Source organism: Paroedura picta, chromosome 14, assembly GCF_049243985.1.
Source record: "Paroedura picta isolate Pp20150507F chromosome 14, Ppicta_v3.0, whole genome shotgun sequence".
Taxonomy (NCBI): domain Eukaryota; kingdom Metazoa; phylum Chordata; class Lepidosauria; order Squamata; family Gekkonidae; genus Paroedura; species Paroedura picta.
Window position 1 is genome coordinate 6,580,834 of NC_135382.1, and position 19,717 is coordinate 6,600,550.

General features: G+C 44.3%; 1 protein-coding gene across 9 annotated transcripts in view; it reads right to left on the bottom strand.

The window, feature by feature from the left end:
- SEMA5A (semaphorin 5A) overlaps positions 1 to 19,717 on the bottom strand; it is a 300,988-nt gene that overhangs the window by 89,738 nt on the left and 191,533 nt on the right. For all 9 annotated transcript variants that reach the window (XM_077309645.1, XM_077309644.1, XM_077309649.1 and 6 more), the window contains 2 exons: positions 8,100 to 8,307; positions 5,919 to 6,036 (listed from right to left, as the gene is read on the bottom strand). In XM_077309645.1, the coding sequence (XP_077165760.1) occupies positions 5,919 to 6,036; positions 8,100 to 8,307 (326 nt within the window). The remainder of the gene's footprint in view (positions 1 to 5,918; positions 6,037 to 8,099; positions 8,308 to 19,717) is intronic.

The following is a 19,717-nucleotide window of genomic DNA, read 5'->3' on the forward strand; positions in this document are numbered from 1 at the left end:
CCAGTACTTTTTAACATATTTATTAATGATCTAGATTAGGGGGTGGAGGGACTACTCATCAAGTGTGCAGATGACACCAAATTGGGAGGACTGGCAAATACTCCGGAAGATAGAGACAGAGTTCAACAAGAACTGAACACAATGGAAAAATGGGCAAATGAGAACATGATGCAATTTAATAAAGATAAGTGTAAAGTTTTGCATCTGGGTCAGAAAAATGAAAAGCATGCCTACTGGATGGGGGATACGCTTCTAGGTAACACTGTGTGTGAACGAGACCTTGGGGTACTTGTGGATTGTAAACTAAACATGAGCAGGCAGTGTGATGCAGTGGTAAAAAAGGCAAATGCCATTTTGGGCTGTATCAACAGGGGCATCACATCAAAATTACAAGATGTCATAGTCCCATTTTATACGGCACTGGTCAGACCTGGAGTACTGTGTGCAGTTCTGGAGGCCTCACTTCAAGAAGGACATAGATAAAATTGAAAGGGTACAGAGGAGAGTGACGAAGATGATCTGGGGCCAAGGGACCAAGCCCTATGAAGATAGGTTGAGGGACTTGGGAATGTTCAGCCTGGAGAAAAGGAGGTTGAGGGGACATGATAGCCCTCTTTAAGTATTTGAAAGATTGTCACTTGGAGAAGGGCAGGGTGCTGTTTCTGTTGGTTGCAGAGGAGAGGACACGCAGTAATGGGTTTAAACTTCAAGTACAACGATATAGGCTAGATATCGGGAAAAAAATTTCACAGTCAGAGTAGTTCAGCAGTGGAATAGGCTGCCTATTCACCAGCGATCCCAACCCTTCTCTTGTCCAACCTCGTCCCCCAGCCATAGCTGACCCATGATCATTGGAATCCTGGTCCCTGTTTGAGCCCCCCCAGAGAACAACTCCCCATCCATAGCTCCACTCTCCGCTCCCCAAGAGAGGATCCTACTCTACTCCTAACCCTAACCTTAGTTAGTTTCTCCTTCCCTAGCTGCACTCCATCCACCCTAACCCACCCGGGCCACTCTAATCTAGTCCCTCCAAACACCCCCTCCCCTCACCCACCTACCCTAGCAACTAGTGAGGTGGGTTTAGCCACCCAGCGAGATCCCGCCTGAACCAGGGGTTCTCTCTGCCCGGTGGGTCAACCTCCCCAACTCAGCTGAGCCTAATTCTATCCCTCATCCTCTCCCGGTGATGACCCCTCAATCAGCCCCCCCTGCCCAGAACAGAACTGTTGCCAGAAGGTCAGTCAGAAACAATACAACAGAGTTATAAAAAAGGAGTAAAAAAGGAGACAGGTTCAGTGCTATTCCGACCACGGCCACCAGATGGAGGTTAAGAGGCAAGGAGCCAGGATTAATTCTGGACAATATTCCGGTTGCCTGTAGGTGGCAGTCAAGAAACCTGGTCTCAGCTCCCTCAGTCTCGTTCCAGCTCTTAAAGGAGAAGCAGCAAGGCTTCTCTGTCCTCCAGGCTATAATTCCACTGGTGAGGACTCCTCAGTTGCCCTGCAGGCACGAGTGGGTCAGGATGCCACCTCGGACCTCCCTCCCCTCGCCTTTTGGAACATCCTGCGGGCTTCCTGGTTGTCTCCCGGCTCCCACAACCAGCTCCGGGACTCCAGCCGCTCTCAAGCCACTCTCCTCCGCCGCCGCGTCCACGCAGGGAGGCCAGGTCTGCTCTGAGGCCAGGTAGGGAGCAGGTCTTTTCACCAGTGGGCTTGTGGTTTCCTCACGTCGTTTTTTCTGCCCGTTCAGCCACAATGTTGTCGGGGGGCACGCTGGGGGACCCTCAGAATTGGTGGAGAGTTTGTGATCCGCAAGTGGGGGAGGAGCGAAGGTCTTCCACGGGGACCTCTACCCCAACGACCCCCGTCCCGGTTTGGCCCAACTTGCCCTGCGGCTCACGCCTGTCCCCTTCTCCCAGCCAAGGTGTTTTCCGCTGGGGAGGCCTCCGACGCGAGCCCGGTGTGGAATTAGGCAAGCTAGGCCGCTGTGATTGTCCCTCTCACTGCTGTTTTTGCCGGTGCTCTGCACTCTATGCCCAGTCCGTTTTCACGGAAAAGAGGTGGGGGGAAGCATAAACTAGTCCCCGACCCCCAGCAATTGCATGGGGGAGAGTGCCTTGCTGTTTTTTGGCACTTATAATCCTAGCCCCGGGCGGAGCCTTAAGCCCCGGCGTCCGGCGCGGCTGCCATATTTTGCATTCTACTACCCAAAGAAGTCGCAAAGCGGTTTACAAACACCTTTTCCCTTCATCTCCCCATAATAGTCAACCTGTGAGGGATGTGGGGCTGTGAGAGGTCTCAGAGAACTGGGAATGGGACGCAGTGACCCAGCAGGCCTCAGGTGTCTCAAAGCATTTTCCAATCGTCTTCCCTTCCTCTCCCCATAGCAGACTCCCTATGAGGGAGGTGGGGTAGAGAGCCTCACATGGAAGCTGGCAACCCTAAGAGGAAGACTCTGTGCACAGCAGTCTTGCCCTTAGTAAGGGTTTTTATACTGTTTTTTTAATTTGCCAGGCCAAGGTTGAAACAAGTTATTTCAATTCCCATGTCTCTCCAGCCATTTACTTGTTCACTATTTACAGTTTCAGACTGTAAATATTTATTTAGATCTTCCTGCACTTTCCGGACTCACAGGACTGATGCTGGTCTGCCTGTCTGCACCTCAGAATGCAAATAGTTCCTGGTAAGGGCTGGCCATAGCCCATAGCCCAGGAGGGACAGTTTGTGGCTGGCTCTTGCTAAGAGAAAAAGTCCCACAGGTGGCGCAGAGCCCCCACCGATGCTTCCTGAAAATATCCGCCATGGCCTTCAGAGGCTTCAGCGAGTCTTTTCAGGGCGGCAGAGGGAGATGCAGAGTCCCCACCGGCACTTCCTCCCTCCCAAAAATGCCTGGGGAGGCCTCCCCAGGCCTCAGCTGGCCTTCCCAGGGCAGGGACAGGGGCCCCTAGTGCTTGCTGTATTTTGTGATACAATGGCCATTTGGGCTAGTTTTAAAATGTTATTCAAAGACCACCACTCTCAGCATTGCCCACCTCTCATTCAAACTGCATTATGTGCTATGCGGGGAAAGGTTGAAGTAGATTATAGATTTTTTACCACCTAGCAATCCCTAATCATACTGACAGTGCCTCTTCAGGGCCTCAAGCAGAGGTCCTTCACATTACCTACTGCCTGGTCTTTTTAACTAGAGATGCCAGGGATTGAACCTGGGACCTTTTGCATGCCGAACAGACACTCTACCACTGAGCCATAGCCACTTCCCATATGCAAATATCTCCCAGTCACTCACCTAACACAACAATATGTCATACAGCAGGTGACAAATTTAACTATCCATACATGAATTCAGCTTTACAACAGATGGGCAAGAACAGAGGGACTGGTCATGCTTGTAACTCAGACATTTATTATTATTATTATTTATATGATTTTTATACCATCACTCCCATAACTGGCTTGCAGCAGTTAACAAAATAGGAACATCCATACAATTTACAATCCCTAAAGGTAAAGGTAAAGGTATCCCCTGTGCAAGCACCGAGTCATGTCTGACCCTTGGGGTGACGCCCTCTAGCGTTTTCATGGCAGACTCAATACGGGGTGGTTTGCCAGTGCCTTCCCCAGTCATTACCGTTCACCCCCCAGCAAGCTGGGTACTCATTTTACCGACCTCGGAAGGATGGAAGGCTGAGTCAACCTTGAGCCGGCTGCTGGGATTGAACTCCCAGCCTCATGGGCAAAGCTTTCAGACGGCTGCCTTACCACTTTGCGCTACAAGAGGCTCTTTTACAATCCCTATAAAAAAATTAAAACAGTTTGCAACATATGGCAAATGGTGGCAACCTAATATAACCACCACTCCCCTATTCCGGGCATCGGTCATGCAGAGGAAATAGTAACTGAAAGAATCACAGAATCATAGAATCATAGAGTTGGAAGGGGTCATTCAAGCCATCTAGTCCAACCCGCTGCTCAACACAGGATCAGCTCAAAGCATCCTAAAGCATCCAAGAAAAGACCTTTTGTCCAACCTTTGCTTGAAGACTGCCAGTGATGGGGAGCTCACCACCTCCTTAGGCAGCCTATTCCACTGCTGAACTACTCTGACTGTGAACATTTTTTTTCCTGCTATCTAGCCTATATCGTTGCACTTGTAGTTTAAACCCATTACTGTGCGTCCTTTCCTCTGCAGCCAATGGGAACAGCATCCTGCCCTCCTCCAAATGACAACCTTTCAAATACTTAAAGAGGGCTATCATGTTCCCTCTCAACTTCCTTTTCTCCAGGCTGAACATTCCCAAGTACCTCAACCTATCTTCATAGGGCTTGGTCCCTTGGCCCCAGATCATCCTCGTCGCTCTCCTCTGTACCCTTTTAATTTTATCTACGTCCTTCTTGAAGTGAGGCCTCCAGAACTGCACACACAGTACTCCAAGTGTGGTCTGACCAGTGCCGTATACAATGGGACTATGACATCTAGTGATTTTGATGTGATGCCTCTGTTGATACAGCCCAAAATGGCATTTGCCTTTTTTACCACTGCATCACACTGCCTGCTCATGTTCAGCTTACAATCCACAAGTACCCCAAGGTCTCGTTCACACACAGTGTTACCTAGAAGTGTATCCCCCATCCAGTAGGCATACTTTTCATTTTTCTGACCCAGATGCAGAACTTTACACTTATCTTTATTAAATTGCATCTTGTTCTCATTTGCCCATTTTTCCATTGTGTTCAGATCTCGTTGAACCCTGTCTCTATCTTCCAGAGTATTTGCCAGTCCTCCCAATTTGGTGTCATCTGCAAACATGATGAGTAGTCCTTCCACCCCCTCATCTAGATCATTAATAAATATGTTAAAAAGTACCGGACCGAGCACCGAGCCCTGAGGTACCCCGCTACTCACCTCCCTCCTGTCTGATATATGTATACATATAAATACATACATACAAGTGTATCCGGTCCAGGGGATTTGAACTCATCCAGTGCAGCTAAATGCCTCTCAACAATCTCTCTGTCCATGTCAACCTGCCACCCAGACACTATATCTTGGCTACTGCCATCTCTAGATATGCCTAAACCCTTTGATCTGTGGGAAAAAACAGATGTAAAATAGGCGCTGAGCCTTTCTGCTTTCTCTGCATCCTCCGTTTCTCTGCATCATCCGCACCCAACAGTGGGCCTATTGCCTCCTTTACTTTACGTTTGCTCCTCACATAACTGAAAAATCTTTTCTTGTTACAATGGGCTTCCCTGGCCAATCTTAGCTCACTCTCAGCTTTGGCCTTTCTGATGATTGATCTACAGTGCCTAGTAACCTGTAGGTACTCTTTTTTAGAGCTCTGTCCTTCCCTCCATTTCCTGAACATCTCCCTTTTCTTTCTTAGTTCCTCTTGAAGTTCTCTGTTCATCCAAGCATAACATAAGACGGAATAAACATAAAATGGAATAAACCCGGTTAGAGGATGAAATTAGGCCTCTCAACAGTCTAGCACTGCAGTGCAATAGGGCCTTGGGGGGGGGGATCAAAAACCCTGGGGCTCCCACCTGGCCTCGGCCAAACGTCTGGAGGAAGAGCTCCATTTTACAGGCCCTGTGGAAGAGAGTCCTGACAGGGCCCACAGGGTCTGGGAGATCATTCTACCAGGTAGGCGCCAGGATCGAAAAGGCCCTGGCCCTGGTTGAGGTTAGGTGGGCCTCCCGAGGCCCCGGGACCTTCAGCAGATTCATACCCACAGAGCGAAGTACTCTGCAGGAGGCATAGGGAGGCAGGCGGTCCCAAAGGTAGGCAGGACCCCAAGATGCACAAAAGCTTCAACCCAACATTATTTGACAATAAACCTCAGCAATCTGAATGTCACTCAAAGGGTCACAAGGACATGGGGGACAAGGAAGACGAATGAACTACCTGGAACTTACCGGACACATGGTGATGCTTTGCTCCCATTGGCTCATGCTGAGGCTTTCTTCTAGCGGTGTACATTTCTTCAATACCTGATCCCAGCCACAGTAAGGATCCTGGGATCCAACACAAGTGCTGAAAATCCAAACCCAAAACATCAGGCTAGAGTAAGATAATCTACACATTTGTGCTTAGAGAAATGCTAACATTTCTTAACTAGTCAAGAGGCAGAAGCTTCCCCTTTCTTCAAACCTCCTCCTTCACTACCTCATCCCTCAGGAGAAGCAAAGGCCTGCTGTTGCAACAGTGGCCCTCCCTCCCTGTCTCCCCAAAGTGAATGCAGCCTCTGGGTGCTGAGTCAGTGGCAGAAAGCTGTTTTCCTTCCCCAATCCTGAAGCTGAATGTGGAAATACAGTTGCCAGATCCAGAGACTCAGAAGGCAGAATCTGACAGTTCAGAGATGGCACTTGTAGCCACATGGCATGTTTTGATTTGAGAAAGAAGGAGAGCTCACTTTTTAATGTGTTTTCAGTACATGTTTCTTATGCCTATCCTTGCTTTGGGGGTTTCAGAAAGCAGGGGGAACCCCCTCCAAAACGGCCACTTTTGAGTGATCCACTCTTCCCCCAGGACCTCTTACAGACTAGACGACTGCTCCCCTTACTCTTCCCACTGCCAAGCTCTAGTGCCCGTTGTATTTCTTGATACAATGGGCTTTGTCTTTAGTAGTAAGATCATTGTAGATTCTGGGTAAAATCCAGGCAGCTCTTCAATTGCTGACACTGTCAATGCTGACACTGTCAAGGTTAGAACAGGTGAAGTCCTTCAAATACCTGGGTGTTACCTTTCAGGCTTCAGGATCAAGGCACGAACACTGTAGACAGCTTGCGAACATAGGGGAGAGAAGTGCCCTCAATATACTCAAATTCCATCGCTCCAATGGAGCCTATTTTGTTCCAGCAGCACTCAAACTCTTCCAAGCTAAGACAATTGCTCAAATGGCGTACGGGACCTTTTTAGGGCCACCAACCTCTTGCTTTGCCCCACTTGAGCGGGTTCAAACAAAATTTCTTAGAGCGTTACTTCAGGTTCCAAACTGTGTTTCAAACTCATGGATATGCCTAGAGACAGGGTTTCCAAAATTCAAAGCGAAAGCAGTAACTTCATCCATCTCCCTATGGTTAAAGGCACACTGGGCCACAGCTGGTTTACTTCCTTCAATCCTCTGTGACAATTTTAAAACCCAGTGGCTGTTGGCCACCGAGAGGGAAATTATAAAATTAGGCTTTTCCCCGCTTTCACTACTTGGGTTGGGGTACGATCAGGCGAAAATTGTAGTGAAACAAAGGATTGAGGAGACAGAGCGTCAAACTGACCTTTCTCGCTCCCCTAGGTATGGTGCACCACCGTGTTCCAGATATATTCAAGCCTCTGCAGACTATCTCTCCTATTTGGAAACAAAATACTATAGGAGAGCATTCACTCTAGCTAGATGCTCTGCATTACCTTCTGCCATGCTGGTGGGTCGCTTCAAGAAAACCCCATTAGCTGAAAGACTCTGCCCCTGTAATTCCGGGGAGACAGAATCAATCGAACACGTCCTCTTAAGGTGCCCTACTTTTAGCTCTGCGAGAAATAAATTCATCCTTCCATTACTCAGGAATTCCTCCACCAGCTCAAACAAAGAAAAAGTAAAATTCCTCCTGTGGAATAGTAGGGGCCATATTATTAAGCAGGTTGCCAAATTTTGTGCGCATGTGCTGAGCACAAGGGAAAGACAACTTAAGCTTAAGTGAAGATTTTTAGAGGTATTTTACCATGCATTTTTTTATAATGTTCACATCAATTATACAATTTTATATATTTTAAATTTTGTACTGGCTCCCTGATTTTGCAATTTATTACTGTGAAATGTTTTTTCTCGTTATTGTTTTATCTGGCCACAGTGCTGTATCAAATAAATTTGATTTGATTTGATTTGACACTGTCAATGCGGAGTCCACTTGAGAAACTCCCACAAAAGGCTACTCTGATGATTATGGAAACTGCAGGGATGAAAGGTATGTGTTAGGGGGACCCTGGGAAGGAGGGGCATTGCACAAGCCAGAGAGAAAAAGCAGACTGGGTCCAACCCTTTGCTTTCTATTCCAAGAAATCTTTGATTGGGGCCCTTCTTGCAAAGCACGCCAACCAGGCACCTGCGTGTTTTGTAAAACTGGCATCTCTTCAGCGGGATCTTCACAACACTTTGCTGAAGGCCCACGTAGAGAGCACTCCGACTGTGTAAAATCTGCAGACTCTGGATGGGCTCCCATTGCTTCTTAGGGAAAATCTCAATCTCCTCCAACAAGCAGCTGCCTGCAGTCTGATTAACCGGGGCCAGAATCTTCTTGATAGTGCCGTACTCTGTAAGACAAGAAGGAAGGCTGTAAAAATCTGATAAGCAAAACTTGCTAGACAAATCCTCTTTTACTCACATTCAGCATTTAAGCAAAATTATTTATTCACTTTGCCTTAGAAGGTCAAAGGAGCCACACAAGGACCCATTATGGACGGCAGCAGCCATGCCAGGCTGACCAATACAGACAAGTGGGATGGTTTGTAGTGAATATAATACAAGAGAAAAAACCTATCCCAAGGCTACTATAGATGTAGTAAAATTATACAGAATAAAAGAAATAAAAGGTTATTTGTTCTTGTTTATTCTTGTATAGGATCCAACCAGAACGTTATTTAGATACGTCCCGTTTTCAAATAATAATCTTCCTCAATGGTTGTCCTAAACATAAATACTCAAAATTAATATCTTACAAAATTGAAAGTAATAATACATATTCAGGTAAACCCATACTCTACCTCACTTTTGAATGTGAATATTATGAATGTCCAAATTGTGAAATTCAACCTAAAATGGATATGATTCTAAAGTCATTAAATATTAAATTTTGAATTTCAAAATGTATATAAATGCTCCCTAATTCAATACCGTACTTACCTCTATTGAATAATATATATATTGGCCTCAAATTCCAAACTGTTATGTTCCAAAACAATATCCAGTAAGTCAAGTAAAAAATGTGTACATGGGGTGTGAAGTGAGCGGCTCTCTAATGCAATCTGGGCCACTAATCTTCAGGTGGTATGTTTGTATAAAGTGCTGTAACATCCATAGTTAATAGTGCCACACCCTTTGGAACTATCAAATTATTATCTATTAATGTCTGAAATGTGTAGTATCTTTTATTAAAATGTCCACTCTAGCTAAACATTTCTAAATATGAAAATCCAAAAACTACCAATGGGAGGGCAATTAGGTTTATGTATTTTTGGAAGCATATAAAACTGTGGTGTCCTAGGGAATCTATTTTCTAAATAGTTAGCTTCATTCTTATTTATGTAACCCAATCCCAATCCCAATCCTTTATGCACCACAATCCTTATCGTCCTCATGGTTTTTAGTATGTAACTACGAACTATTATTTTGTAATACATAGTAACATTAAGTTATCTCAAAGCTTCTTATCTATAATCCTTCATATTCCAAATAACAATCCCACCCCCTTTATCTGCTGGTTTAACTATAATTTCTGGATCCATTTGTAGCTCCTCTTTTAAATAGGCGAATTGTTCTTGAGTCAAATTAAAGGGCACCATATTTCTTTTACTCTTTAACTTCTCCAAATCCTTCAATACAACTCTTTCAAAGGTAGTAATTTCTGGAACATCAGTACGAGGTATAAACGTAGATTTAGTTCTAAATGAAGAGAATTGATTACTGTTAGGGAATTGAGAAAAGTAATTTTTTAATCAGAGAAGCCTGGTTAATTTAAACAAATCCACTCTGGTACGAAAGGCATTATATTTAGCAACTGGTAAAAACATTAATCCTTTATTCAAAACATCATTCTGCACTGGAGTCAACACCTTATTGGATAAATTAAACACTATCTTTTGCAGTTCCTGAACTGACCTCTTTGAAAATCCGGTTGATACCAATCAGGTTGCCTTGGGTGTCTTTGAGGTCTCATTGCACTCTTAGGTAATTGTGTCTCATGGTTTATCGAGTCTGTCTCCGAAGTAGAGAATGTTTAAGGGTCCTAGGTTACATTTTTGGTTTTAACTCTAGGGTGTTTTTGAGATAACCATGGGTACACATTATTAGTAGCATAATACCGTTGATCCCTATTAAACTTATGGTTTTTACATTCTTTTAAGCTGTCCGTAAAATTTTTAAAATTAACTTCCAGCTCAGCTGGATAAACACTGGTACCTTCCTAAAGATCTACCAGGTTGCAAAAAAGGACTATTATTAGGATGGAGAAGGAATAAGAATCTGGGGGAGCTGATTTCGAAAAAGAGACCTTTAGAGGCACTGGGAGAAGGAGAACATTATCTCAGGAGCTGATTGCTACCTCCACCCTCTGCTGAGCAGGCCTTTGTGCAATAAAAGGCTCTTGCTTGCCAGAGGCAATACTTTGTTGTTTTAGGCTCTTTAATGCTCCAGCATTAGGCTCTTCTCCAGGGGGTCCTTCCTTCTCATGAAGTGGCCAAAGTATTTGAGTTTCATCTTCAGGATCTGGCCTTCTAAAGAGCAGTCCGGGCTCATCTCTTCTAGGACTGACTGGTTTGTTCACCTTGCAGTCCTAGGGACTCGCAAGAGTCTTTTTCAGCACCAGAGTTCAAAAGCCTCAATTCTTTGACACTTGGACTTCCTTATGGTCCAGCTTTCACAGCCATACATTGCAACTGGGAATACCATAGCTTTGACTAAACACACTTTTGTTGGCAGGGTGATATCTCTGCTTTTTAGGATGCTGTCTAGATTTGCCATAGCTTTCCTCCCCAGGAGCAAGTGTCTGCAGTGATTTTGGAGCCCAGGAAAATAAAATCTGTCACTATTTCTTCCCCATCTATTTGCCAGGAATTGAGAGGGCCGAATGCCATGATCTTCGTTTTCTTGATGTTGAGTTTCAAGCCAGCTTTTGCACTCTCCTCCTTCACCCGCATCAACAGGCTCTTTAGTTCTTCTTCACTTTCTGCCATTAGAGTGGTATCATCTGCATATCTGAGGTTGCTGATATTTCTTCCTGCAATCTTGATCCCAATTTGTGACTCCTCTAACCCTGCCTTTCTCATGATGTGCTCTGCATACAAGTTAAATAGGCAAGGCGACAGTATACAGCCTTGCCGAACTCCTTTCTCAATTCTGAACCAATCAGTGATTCCATGCTCGGTCCTCACTGTTGCTTCTTGACCTCCATATAGGTTTCTCAATAGACAAATAAGATGCTTTGGTATTCCCATCTCTTTAAGACCTTGCCACAATTTGTTGTGCTCCACACAATCAGTGTAGCTGAAGCTGAAGCAGAAGTAGATGTTCTTCTGGAACTCCCTAGCTTTCTCCATGATCTAGCGTATGTTGGCAATTTGATCTCTAGTTCCTCTGCCTCTTTGAAATCCTGCCTGTACTTCTGGAAGTTCTTGGTCCACATATTGCTGGAGCCTAGCTTGTAGGATTTTGAGCGTAACTTTGGTAGCATGAGAAATGAGTGCAATACTAACAAAACCCAAAGGATTCTTGGGGTCTGAATTAAACCAGAATACTGTGTAAGGAGCCAAGATCAAGAGCTCTTGGCTGTTGGCTTTTCGGCTGAGGATCAAGCCGAAAGTTTCAGTGAAATGTAGGACTGTTTGTGGAGCAGTTCAGATGAATCAAAGTGGCATGAAGACTGAAGAAGGTTGCGTAATGACATGTACCATCTGCGGAATGTTTGTCTTTTTACCTCAGGGGGACAATTATTACAAATGCAGCAAGTACAAATTCGTGGCTCTGCTGGAGGAGAAGATCTGGGGATTAGAGAAATCATAGAATCATAGAGTTGGAAGGGGCCATACAGGCCATCTAGTCCAACCCCGTGCTCAACGCAGGATCAGCCCTAAGCATCCTAAAGCATCCAAGAAAACTGTGTATCCAACCTTTGCTTGAAGACTGCCAGTGAGGGGGAGCTCACAACCTCCTTAGGCAGCCTATTCCACTGCTGAACTACTCTGACTGTGAATTTTTTCCCCCTGATATCTAACCTATATCGTTGTACTTGAAGTTTAAACCCATTACTGCATGTCCTCTCCTCTGCAGCCAACGGAAACAGCATCCTGCCCTCCTCCAAGTGACAACCTTTCAAATACTTAAAGAGGGCTATCATGTCCCCTCTCAACTTCCTTTTCTCCAGGCTGAACATTCCCAAGTCCCTCAACCTATCTTCATAGGGCTTGGTCCCTTGGCCCCAGATCATCTTCATCGCTCTCCTCTGTGCCCTTTCAATTTTATCTATGTCCTTCTTGAAGTGAGGCCTCCAGAACTGCACACCGTACTCCAGGTGTGGTCTGACCAGTGCCGTATACAATGGGACTATGACAGCTTGTGATTTTGATGTGATGCCCCTGTTGATACAGCCCAAGATAGCATTCGACTTTTTTACCGCTGCATCACACTGCCTGATCATGTTTAGTTTACAATCCACAAGTACCCCAAGGTCTCATTCACATACAGTGTTACCTAGAAGCGTATCCCCCATCAAGTAGGCATGCTTTTCATTTTTCTGACCCAGATTCAGAACTTTACACTTATCTTTATTAAATTGCATCTTGTTCTCATTTGCCCATTTTTCCATTGTGTTCTGATCTCGTTGAACTCTGTCTCTATCTTCCGGAGTATTTGCCAGTCCTCCCAATTTGGTGTCATCTGCAATCTTGATGAGTAGTCCCTCCACCCCCTCATCTAGATCATTAATAAATATGTTAAAAAGTACCGGGCCGAGCCCTGAGCCCTGAGGTACCCCGCTACTCACCTCTCTCCAGTCTGATGAAAAACAATGATTGATTACTCTGCAGGAGGAGGGAAATCTATCAAAACAAAATCAGGAGCACCTAATACAGGAGGGTAATAGGAAGAATGTTACACATAGGAGTAGAAGAATAAGGAGAAGGTCTGACCCACTGATGCTCAGCAATCAGTTCCAAGATCTGCCTGCAGAGGTTGATTCAGGAACACAGGAGTGTGTGCAATCCCCCGTGAAGAACAAGCCCCCACATAGACCAGGAAAAAAGTCACAGGCCCCCAACTGTGAGAGTTGTAGGTCTTCTCCCCCGCTGACCCCACAAAACTCAGGAATCACTTCACAGTCCCCCACAAGAAAGAGTTTTAGTTTTACTCCCACGGGTACTAAGAAATGGGTATTGGTAATTGGGGATTCCTTGCTAAAAGGTGTAAAGGCTGAAGTGTGTAGATATGACTTGTTGTCTCGAGAGGTCTGCTGCCTGCCTGGTGCACGCATTAAGGATGTGACAGAACGGATGGACAGCTCATCAAGCCTACAGATCATTACCCCTTCCTTCTCATCCATGTAGAAAGAAAGATAGAAGGAGCCTAAGGAATCCAAGATGGCTCCATAAGCAGTTGTCAAAAGATTTGAGGAATAAAAAAGAGTCATTTAGGAAATGGAAGGATGGCCTTATTACCAAGGATGAGGATAAACAAATAACCAATAATTGTAGGGGGAGTGTTAGAAAAGCTAAAACTAAATATGAGCTTAGGCTAGCAAGCAATACTAAACATATCAAAAAAGACTTCTTTAGTCATATTTCAAGCAAGAAAAAGAATAGGGACACCATAGGACCACAACGAGGACAAGAAAGTGAAATTATAACGATGATGAAGAGAGGGCTGAACTGCTTAATTGCTATTTCTCCTCAGTCTTCTCTTGTGAGGGAAATAGTGATCAATGTGGCAAAAATGTAACACAAAGCCTAGGATCACTGTTGGAGCAGTCCACTAACACCTAGTTTCTTTAAATGAAACAAAGTCTTCTGGGCCAGATGAACTGCATCCAAGGGTACTAAAAGAACTTGCAGATGTCATCTCTGAACCAATGTCCATTATTTTTGACACTTTTTGGAGAACAGGTGAGGCGGGCAAATGTTGTTCCCAGTTCAAGAAAGGGAAATAGGAGGATCCGAGTAATTATCGCCCTATCAGCTTGACATCTGTAGCTGGCAAAATTTAGGAACAAATAAACAAACACTCGATCCTTGAGCTGCTGGAACTGAGAGCTGTGATTTCTAACTCAGCATGGATTTCGCAAGAACAAGTCTGTGCAGTTCTGGAGGCCTCACTTCAAGAAGGACGTCGATAAAATTGAAAGGGTACAGAGGAGAGCGACGAAGATGATCTGGGGCCAAGGGACCAAGCCCTATGAAGATAGGTTGAGGGACTTGGGAATGTTCAGCCTGGAGAAAAGGAGGTTGAGAGGGGACATGATAGCCTCTTTAAGTATTTGAAAGGTTGTCACTTGGAGGAGGGTAGGATGCTGTTTCCGTTGGCTGCAGAGGAGAGGACACGCAGTAATGGGTTTAAACTTCAAGTACAACGATATAGGCTAGATATCAGGAAAATGTTTTTCACAGTCAGAGTAGTTCAGCAGTGGAATAGGCTGCCTAAGGAGGTGGTGAGCTCCCCCTCACTGGCAGTCTTCAAGCAAAGGTTGGATACACACTTTTCTTGGATGCTTTAGGATGCTTAGAGCTAATCCTGTGTTGAGCAGGGGGTTGGACTAGATGGCCTGTATGGCCCCTTCCAACTCTATGATTCTATGATTCTAAGTCATGTCAGACCAACCTTATCTTTTTTTTCGAGAAAGTGACTGCCTTTCTGAAACAGACGAATGCCATGGGCATAGTTTATCTGGATTTCAGTAAAGCTTTTGATAAGGTTCCACATGATATTCTTGTTGACATATTGGTAAAATGCGGTATGGATCCTAATTCTGTCAGGTGGATCAATAACTGGTTGACAAATCGTACCCAGAGGGTACTTGTTAATGGTTCAGCATCTTCTTGGAAAAGAGTGACAAGTGGAGTACCTCAAGGATCTGTCCTGGGGTCTGTGTTGTTCAACATATTTATAAATGATTTGGATGAGGGATTAGAGGTGATATATATTAAATTTGCAGATGATACTAAACTGGGAGGGGTAGCAAACACAACTGAAGACAGAATCAGAATATAGGATGATCTTGATAGGCTCGTGAAGTAGGCTAAACTGAATAAAATGAAGTACAATAGGGACAAATGTAAAGTTCTGCATTTAGGTAGGAAAAACCAAATACACCAATATAAGATGGGGGATACTTGTCTTAGCAGTAGCATGTGCGGAAAAGATCTAGGAGTCTCAGTAGACCATACATTGAACATGAGTCAGCAGTGTGACTCAGTGGCTAAAAAGGCAAATGGGATTTTGGGCTGTATCAAACGGAGTATCTTGTCCAGATCATGGGAGGTGATGGTACTGCTTTACTCTGCTCTGGTTCAGCCTCACTTGGAGTACTGTGTTCAATTTTGGGCACCCTAGTTGAAGAGAGATGTTGACAAACTGGAGCATATCCAGAAGAGGGCAACAATGATGGCGAGGGGTTTGGAGACCAAGACATATGAAGAAATGTTGAGGGAGCTCGGTCTGTTTAGCCTAGAGCGGAGACGACTGAGAGGGGATCTGATAACCATTTTCAAGTATTTAAAAGGGTGCCATATGGAGAATGTAGCAGAATTGTTCTCTCTTGCCCTAGAGTGGCAGACCAGAATTAATGGGATGTAATTAATTCAAAAGAAATTCCATCTAAACATCCGGAAGAAGTTCCTGACATTTAGAGCGGTTTCTCAGTGTAACAGGCTTCCTCGGGAGGTGGTGGGTTCTCCATCTTTGGAAATTTTTAAACATAGGCTGATTCTGTGAAGGTTCAAGGGGGTGGCAGGTGACAGTGGATGAGCGACAGGGTTGTGAGTGTCCTGCATAGTTCAGGGAGTTGGAGTAGATGACCCATGAGGTCCCTTCCAACTCTATGATTCTATGAATCTATATGATTCTACCTCTAACTGAGGCTCCTTTAAGCAGCCTTCCAAAGGGGAATTAAGTGTGTGGGGCTTGCACTGTTTGTAAACATTTATTACCTGTAAAAGAATTACAGCACCCAACACTGGGTTTCTTGTAAAGATTAACAGTTACATAAATTGTCAAAGTAAAAATGTAATTTACTGTATTAAATGTGCATGTGATACGCTTTATATTGGATTTAGCTGCCACCAATTAAGGGCCAGAATCCAGGAGCACAAGTCCCAGAAGCTCCTCCAGTTGACCATTTTATTGAAGCAGGACCCACACTGGATCAACTTCAATTTTTTGGCACTGAACAGTTACAACAGCAGCCTTATCAAAGAATGCATTTAATAGATTGCTTAGACAAAGAGAATGTTTCTATATTCATGCATTTGATTCTATGAGCCCTGCAGATTTGAACTCAACATTGGACTTTTCTTGTTTTTTATAAACTAAATCTGAACTACACCTGTTTGACTGTAACCTTATTAGAAATTCTATAGGCAAATTATTCACCATAACTACTTATAAGGAACTGTTAGTGCTTACGACTCTCTGTAACTTTAATAGGATGTAACACATGCAGACACGTGTCCTTAATGAAAGTATAAATTCACTAGGGTGATAGGGTGTGGTTGGGAGCAGTTGGTATTACAAGCATCTCCATATTGAAGAGCCAAAGGCCAATATATGTATTATTCAATAGAGGTAAGAATGGTATTTAACTAGGGAGCATTTATATACATTTTGAAATTCAAAATTGAATATTTAATGACTATTTAATAACCATCTTAGGTTGAATTTCACAATTTGGACATGCATAGCATTCACATCCAAAAGTGAGGTAGAATATGGGTTTACTTGAGTATATATAATTGCTTTCAGTTTTGTAAGATATTAATTTTGAGTATTTATATTTAGGACAATCATTGAGGAAGATTATTATTTGAAAACGGGACGTATCTAGATACTGTTCTGGTTGGATCCTATACACGAATAAACAAGAACAAATAAGCTTTTATTCTGTATAATTTTACTACATCTATAGGGGCATTTCACTGAGGCAGCATGCCCCAGCACTTCCCGTGTATGCATGGGGGAGGGAAACCCCTGGTGTATACGGCTGCCCGGGGCTGGAAGGACCGGAATGCTGCCCGTAGGCAGCAGAATCGGGGCAGGGAGCGGGGGGAATGGGGCTCCCCCCACACAATGGTGGGGAATGGCATGCTGCTCTGCCACCATGGTGGGGGTGGGAGGGGAGTCCCCAGGCAGTTCCTGACAGGGGTGTGCGGTGTCCCTGCAGGGACACTGTAGGTCGGGGGAAGGGCTGGGCCAAAAGGCCCGGCTCTGCTGGTTATGCACGGCGCTGGACTGACCCAGCCCCCACTCGTGCCCGTGGCATCCCAGGGAATGTGGGAAATTCCGTGTTCCCTTACCGCTGGTTTTCCGGGGCGCTGCGCTGGGCCAGGGCTGGGATGGCAGCAGCACCATGCATAATTGGGGCTGCCCTGCTGCCACCATCCCGGGGTTCATGCCTGATGCATAATGGGTCAAAGAGAGAAGCAGGCAAACAGCCCATTGGAAGCTAGGGGCTAGCAAGTGCACCCCTTGAATAGCCAAACAGAGTCTCTTGCAACATCTTTAGAGACATTCTAGACTTTAAGTGCAATACCAGGTAGAGTTTGAACTCAGAGAGATTCTGGAAGTCACAGGTCTGGGCAGCCTTCATTTGCAGTGGTCCCATGCAGGGCAGTGAGCAGTTTATCTCCCCTCAGTTCCGCTTTCAAAACCAGGCCCTCAAAAACAGAGTATTCTTAGCATTTCAAGAGGGCAGGGGAAAGCGTGCTTTTAGAGCCGTGTCCTTTGTCTGTTAAGACGCTAACAGCACAGCAGGAGGGCTAGTTATAAATAACACAACTGAATACATCTCTCCCTTCTCTGCATGACTCTGAGGCAAAAGAAAGCAGCACAAGCTTGCAGTGCGCAGAAGAAAATGTGCAGCCATTGCCTTCCTTGCTTAGCAGAGCAGGAGCTGCTCCACACATATCAGATTTGGGTGTAGTTTAACTAAAAGACAGCTTTGAGGTCAACAGCTAGTTTTAAAAGACAACCCAGTGAAAGTCAGAGCGGGCAAGGATAGGCTGGGATCCTGTTCATTCCTAAAAATAGACTACCAGTAAGTCCTGTCACCATAACCAAATCAAATTCAAAAACCTTTAATGGCATATAAAACATCATAAGCACAAGGGTAATTCATAATTATAATTAATTGATAAAAATTACATAGTCTAGATAAACAATAAAAGAAAAGAAAATAAGCAGTAACCAACAGTAGATTCCTCCAGAATGCCCAGCAATCAGTAATTTCCACCAGTTGTAGGTGCCCCTGGTCTAGACCTGATTCTTGCCTAGCCGACCATAACCATAACCACCATTCACTCTACACATTTTTCTTCCTCTCTGAACAGGAAGATAGCACTCCTCGGTGGAAAAGACTCACTCCTCAGGCCTCCAGACTTCGACTGTTATTCTAAAGCATGGAGGACCCAATTTGCAGCACTAGGAGTCTGTGGCCTAGGTTTAAGAGGGCCATTGGGTCTATCCATGCTCCTACTACTACTCCAGTTCTGGTTCAGCTTGGTAAAGTAATAAAACCTGTAGTAAGTGCTAGAGAGGCATTCTCATATAATGTAATTTAATGTAATCATCTATACAAATATACCTTACATAGTACAGTCTGATATTATCTCAAGATATATGTAGTCAGTTCCCATTGCATATTAGTCCTAGCCTAGCAGTTACTGCTGTCTTTCTTAAGAAAGTCCAGATAATCACTCCACTGTTTGTCATATACTTCCGGTGGTTTCTTATTCACCACGTTAGTGAGTCTTGCCATTTTTGCTAAGTCCGCTAGTTTGTCTAGCCATGTAGAAATAGTTGGGGTCTCGGTCGCCTTCCAGTGCTTCGCCCACATCAACCGCGCCACCGTAGTTGCATGGAAGAAGAGGATTCTAGAAGAACTTGGTAAAGCACTTGGATGAAAACTTAGCAACATAGATTCAGGCTTCTTTGGGTATCGCATTTTAAATATTTCCTGTAACACCATATGTATTTTAGCCCAATACTTTTTTCTTTCTCATAATTCCACCACATATGATAAAGGGAACCTATTGCTTTATTACATTTCCAACATTTATTATCAAACCTATCTGAGAATTTTACGATGACTTTTGGAGTAATATACCATCTATAAAACATCTTATACCAATTTTCCCTTAAAATCTGGCTGTTGGTTTGTTTAGGAATTTTGATCCATACTCGTTCCCATTCCTCCATAGCAATTATGGAGCCCAAATTTTGCATCCATTTAATCATACAGTTCTTTACTTGTTTCAACTCAGTCTCATATTTCAAAAGTAGTTTATAGATCTGGCCCTGTAAGTGTAGTTTTTTGAGCAATAACATGTTTTCGAAATCACTAAGAGGCGAGTTTTTGTCCACTCGAATCTCAAAGTCTGTTTTTAGTCTTGCTTTCAGTTGATTGTACTCCATCCATCGTAGCTCATATCCTTCTTTAATACTTGCAGACTCTTAAGCTCACCTGTTCTCGTTAACAAGTCCTTATACATTGGGCATGTTATTCTTTTTTGCTGCTGTCTGGAAAAATATGCCTCTATTGGCGATTTTAATAGGTACGATGAAGAGCAGAGTCTTTTTTCGTATTTGTTCCAGATCTTTAAGAGAGATCTTGTCCAAAAGTTGACCTTAGGTTTTTCCTTTCTTTTTGTTTTCAGGGAGGGCCAGAGCATTTCATGAAAACTTTGCTTGCTATCTGCCTTTTCCAACACCAGGTCTCTTGTCATTGGGTCAGTTATCCAATCTGCCACT